This window comes from Pelobates fuscus, chromosome 10 (genome assembly GCF_036172605.1).
Source record: "Pelobates fuscus isolate aPelFus1 chromosome 10, aPelFus1.pri, whole genome shotgun sequence".
Taxonomy (NCBI): domain Eukaryota; kingdom Metazoa; phylum Chordata; class Amphibia; order Anura; family Pelobatidae; genus Pelobates; species Pelobates fuscus.
Window position 1 is genome coordinate 38,898,754 of NC_086326.1, and position 6,285 is coordinate 38,905,038.

General features: G+C 45.6%; 1 gene segment (V, D, J or C); it reads left to right on the plus strand.

The window, feature by feature from the left end:
* The first annotated feature begins 4,933 nt into the window (after positions 1–4,933).
* On the plus strand, positions 4,934–5,633 carry LOC134575457 (T cell receptor beta variable 12-5-like). The segment is given in 2 exon segments: positions 4,934–5,007; positions 5,305–5,633. Coding segments are annotated over 2 exon segments (360 nt in total).
* The last annotated feature ends 652 nt before the right edge of the window (positions 5,634–6,285 follow it).

The window sequence follows — 6,285 nt, forward strand, 5'->3', positions numbered from 1 at the left end:
CTGGGGTGTCTAATACTGCTGGTACTACTACACTATCTACCCTGCTGGGGTTATCCTGTTGGTACTGCTGTTACCACTATTATATATATTATATATTTACACCCTGCTGGGGTTATTTGGGTACTGCTGGTACCATCACTTGATGGGAATTACGCTACAGACTGACCCCTAGCCAAATAGTTAAGCCCTGTGCCATCATCCAATATAGTAATTTGATTTATACCAGTCCTGCTCCTAAACATTATGGAAGCATCCCAGAACCCTGCGGACTTCCAGGCAATGATTACTGAAGCCATCTCCGCCTCAATGGAGAAAGTGCTTTCCAGGGTAATGACGGCATCTGCTGATCAAACCAAGAAAGTCACAAAAGCCCAACACCATGAATACGATTCTGAAGCTTCAGAATAGCAAACGCCACTGGAAGGGCAAAAAGGGGAACGACAACCCAGGCAAAGGCAAGGCACCAGCCAAACGCCACAAGCCGACCCCACCTGCCCCACGACACCATTACTCCTCGGATGAGGGGGCCGACCACACGCGCTCCATGGCCATGTTGGACGAGTGGCAGGCCGCGGATTCTGATTCGCAGGACGATGACTGGGGCTCAGATACCGGATTCCACACTGGGTTCTTACAAGGCACTTTCTTGGACGACATCCAACTGCCGGACGACCTTACACCCGCCCAAGAAGAAGGGGAAACCATCCTGGACCCCATGGGACAACGTCTTTTCGACCCTCTAAATATCCGACACCAACGCTCAGGGGACTGGAATCCCCCCGAACACCTCTCTAAATTCATGCATCTGTGACTCCGCAAACCGCAGGACAAAACAGTGCGCAACCGTCTATGCTCCGAATGCCCTCGCCCTTCACTTCCAGACCATGTGGCTCAGGGCTCAGTCTCCGGAGTTCGACCAGGTCATGACCACCTTCATGTCTCGGGGTGGCCGTGACCCCCGGAGAGGTGTGGAGAAAGGATTTCACGGAGTTCAGGACAAGCTACTGGACTCTATTGGCCCACTTTCCTGCATCATGTATTTGGCGGATGACGCATTTGCAAGGGCTGACCAATTCGATGCCAGCATGGTAAAAAAATGGGCACATGACATAAGAGAATGGGCACAAAGGTGCTTTTGTTTCGTTGGTAATGCCAACGTAGCCCTCTCCTCTGAGAGGCATAAGGCAGCATTGCTCCGCATAGACGGAAAGCTGGTGGAATTGGGCACCAAGGAGTTAGGACCACTGGCGCAGGGCAGACTTTTCGGGGACGCCTTCCTAAAAGAACTGAACAGACATGTCAATGTGTTCACGTCCCTTAACAAGGCTCAGACTTCTATGAAATGAGTCTGTTTTTGGACGGGCTGGCCGCCAAAGGGGCCATGCAGCTAGCCGCTTTTGGCCTTCATATCCCCGCTCACAAAGACCTCAGCCCTTCTATCCGGAAGTGGCCTACAGGCAACCCTTCCGGGTAGACACCAGAGGAGCTGAGAGAGATCAAGGACCATGTGGCCGTGGCAGAGCACGCTTCCCCACAGATAAGCAAACCTTTGACTCAAGTACCACTTACCCCACATATTGCAGGTCGTATCGCTCTATTTTTCAGAACTGGACAACCATCTCCGCGGACACATGGATCCTCGATTTCGACTACATCATCAATTTCGTGGACCCCCCGCACCAGGCATTCCCCCTCACCCCATACAGTGCTCTGCGGAGAACCACCAGCTCATCGATAGCGAGTTCCGAGAGCTCCGGTCAAAAGGGGCGATCGAATCCGCTCACAATGAAGGGGGTTTCTTCAGCAATATATTTCTGGTGAAAAAAGAATTTTCCGACCCGTCATAAACTTGAGGAGACTCAATGCTTATGTGATGTACAGGCATTTCAATATGGAAGGCATTCATCTTCTAAGAGACCTCCTCCAAGACAGGAACTGGTTCACAAGACTGGACCTCAAGGACGAATACTTGTCAGTACCCGTCCACCTCACCTGTCGCCAATTTCTAAGGTTCCAGTGGCAAGGCCTACCCTGGCAATGCATGTGCCTTCCCTTCGGCCTCAGCTCGGCCCTGTGGTGTAGTAGTTGCACATCTACGAGCACGAGGAATTTGGTGGACGCATTTCTCCAACCATGGCCGACCATAGGAGCGTACGCCTTTCCCCCGTTCACCATGATAGCGAGGACGATTTAGTACTTGAAGACTCAACGCGGGTCTCTGCTCCTCAACACTCCCCTATGGCGGGGCCAACCCTGGTTTCCGGACCTCCTAGCATCGTCCTACATGGATCCCCTACTCTTACCATCTTATCCAACGCTCCTCACAGATCCGAAAGGGATCCCTTACCCTCTCATCCTGGAGGACCGTCTCGCCTTGCTGGCTTGGACTCTTTCAGGTGCGCCTGGCAGACCAGCGAATTATCGCGAGCAGCAAGAGATCTCATATGGAATTCATGGGCACCAGGAACCAGATGATGCTACCTATCGGCTTGGAACTCCTGGTCCTCTTGGTGCAGTGAACGGAACCTTGATCCCTTTACTGCACCTATAACGGCCATCCTGTATTGTCTTTCCTATCTTTTCTCTGCGGGTCGCTCCACCCGATCGCTCAATGTCGTGCGCTTTGCGATTTCGGCAGCCCACGTATCAGTCATAGGGATACCTGTAGGAAAGGACCCACTGGTATGCCGACTCCTGAGGGGCATTCGATTACAGAGACCTCCGAGACCCAAGTACTCTCGCTTATGGGACAACAAGGTTGTCTTACAATTCTTGAGAGACTGGCTGGATAACGGCAGACTCTCTCTCCGACAACTCTAAGCTAAACTGCCGCTCCTGCTTTGCCTAGTCTCGTTCCGTCGGGTTTTGGACGTGCAGGCGTTTGACTTTGACGCTTTTTCGGTCTCCCCTGAGGGTGTTACCTTTAAAGTATCGCAGCGTACGATATCGGACTCTATGTCGGTCTTCTACCCGTTTTTCCCTACCGATCCACAACTTTGCGTGGTGTCTACCCTACGTTGGTATGTGGAGGTCACATCCCGCTTCGGGTCTCCACTTCAGGACAACTTTTTGGTGTCTTATGTTAGACCACACGTCTAACAGCGTTATGGGCCCCGAGCAAAGCAGTGCACTGGGGCCCTTCCTACACAACTCACAGGAAAAAAATGTTTAATTATCAATTAAATTAAGTTTATATTTATAGGTACCTCCAACAAATGAAATATATACATACATACAATACATAAACACAGATTGCTGAATACAGTCACAGATTGCTGAACACATTCACACCCAGACTGCTGAGTACACACCCATAGACTGCTTAGTACACACACAGAGAGACTGCTGTGTACACACACATAGACTGCTGAGTAAACACAGACAGACTGGTGAGTACATACACACACTACACTGAATGCGCACACACACATAGAGACTGCTGAATACACACACACACAGACTGCTGAATACACACAGAATGCTGAATACATATACAGACTGCTGAATGCACACAGGCTGCTGAATGCACACATGCACACAGACTGCTGAATACATACAGACAGACTGCTGATTACATACACACACTACACTGAATGCGCACACACACAAACTCACACATAGAGACTGCTTAATACACACACACAGACTGCTGAATGCACACAGGCTGCTGAATACACACACGTACACAGACTGCTGAATACATACAGACTGCTGAATACACACATACAGATTGCTGAATACATACACACTGCTGAACACACACAGAGAACCTGCTGAATACACACACACACAGACTGCTGAATACATACAGACTGATATGAGGAGTGCAGTGTATGTGTTTGTGTGTAGGGGTGCTGTGTGTGTGAGAGAGGTGCAGTGTGTGTGTGTGTGAGGAGTGCAGTGTATGAAGGGTGCTGTGTGTGGGGGGATGCAGTGTGGGTGTGTGTAAGTGGTGCGGTGTGTGTGAAGGGTGCAGTTTGTGACATTCTGCCAGAACCACATGCACTATCAAGACGTCACACATTACCAGCTAACAAAACACTACCAACACAACATACACTGCTAGGGAAGGACATATTACCAGTACAACACTCACTGCCAATACAGTACAAAGTACCACAACATAACATACTACCAATACAACACACACTGTCAGGGCAGGACACATTACCAATACATCACACACTACCAGCACAGAAAACACTATCAATACAACATAATACACTACTAGGACAGCAATACGCACAAATTGTACAAAAATAAATAAAAGAAACATAAATGTATCACTAATACCAAATGGCACTGGGATAGTTTTCAATATAGAAATCAGTAAAACTCAATGCCAAACCTAGTAATAATGTGTTGTGTTTTAATCTCATCCTTGGATGCAATATGTGAACATAAAAACGGATAAATGGCATATATTCCTCAAATCGAGGGAGGGTGAAGGACACCTTCTGTTATATGGACTTAGCAAAAAAAGTTCTTAAGGAAACTTTGAGCTGCTACAGTCAGAGACCTCCAGAGTAAACCCAGAAATGCCGTGTACAAACATCTCTGGAAGATACTCATCTTCGCTGAGTATGGGCAGAACTAAAATGAACTCACCACTGATGAGTGGAAACATCTTCAAAATGTAATTTATGCTGAGTGCAAATACCCTTGTTAACAGTGACAAATTACAGCACCTATTTACAAACAAGGTTGGAAACAATCCCTACGAGTTAATTTACTAAGCTAAATCACTTGAAAACAAGTAGTCTATATATAACATCGTGAAGAGGCCTTGTTGCAGTTGGATGTCTGAAGACTTTATCATTCCATCTCCTATTTCTTCCTGATGCATGCATCACTGAATGAAATCCCGGAAGAGGTTAACCTCGCTACACTTTCAGGTGTGTCTGTGACTTCCTGTGTAAGTTTGTGTGTAATGTTATTGTCAGTGAGGTCTCAGTGTCACCATGTCCCTCATACAGAGATGTCTCTTCTGCCTTCTAATTCCCGTCAGTGAGTATTGGGAGATAATTTACCCTAATTGGAGAATATTTAAATTTAAATAAACAAATCTTTAATTATTATACTTACTTGGGTGATTATTTATTAATAAATGAGCTATGGTGCATCAGCAACGGAATCCCACATTTGCAGAGACCAGAAAATCATCTTCGACCATTTGTTAGGAGTTTGTTATCTGGAAATGTGATTAACAAGTCCGTACACAAACTGTTTAGATGTTTCCAGATGTTTCCAATCAGTCAGAAATGCTGTGATATTGCATATAATCTTCTTTTCCTATCATTTCAGGTCTGACACAGACATCCACCATTAATCAGTGGCCCAGAACAATCATGAGAGAGTTAGGTTCCGTGGTACACATGAACTGCACTCAGACAACAGACCACGAATATATGTACTGGTATCTACAGAGGAATGGTCAAGGACTAGAGCTTATAGCCCGGTATCTCCGTGACCAAACACCCGAGTACGAGAACGATATTTACAAAGACAGGTTTATAATGACCAGGACTGATTTAGCAAAGAGGACTCAACTGGAAATCAAATCCATTAAGAATCAGGATGAAGGGATCTATTTTTGTGCTTCTAGTGATGCACAGTGACTCAGGGCAGCCAGAAGCCTTTCAATAACCTCACACAATGAGCTAGAGCAGTTTACAGGGTGTTTATCTCTCACAAACTAGCAGACACAGTTCAGCGTGTTTCAGAAAGAAGAAACACTATCAGCATGGACCCCAACACATCCTATTTTTGCACTACATGGGTTTATTCACTAAACAGTGAATGGACACCTACTTGCAATAGTTAGATTAAAATATCAGAGATTTCAAGCCACAGCGTTCGGTCTGTCTCAAATCTGAATCAAATTCAGGTTGAGTTTCAACGTCCAAACATTTCTGAAAAGCAGGAACAATGTCTAGGTTTTGCAGTCTGAATGCACTACTTGGTATGGGGCCACTCGGACTTTCGTGTATAACTTCTGCAGTCCAATTCATACTCACAAGTATATCTAATCACACACTCATGTACATAAGAAGCCATACTCACTCATACAGACCTAACTGGACACACACATTCTCATAAATTACTAGGAGCTCACATTCCTAAGCACCTAGGCACTCATACATAACTACTGTATTTAGTTACAAACATACACAAATCATACATACACACATAAACAAACAAATATCCTTTAACATATATATATATATATATATACTATATATATATATATATATATATATATATATATATATATATATATATATA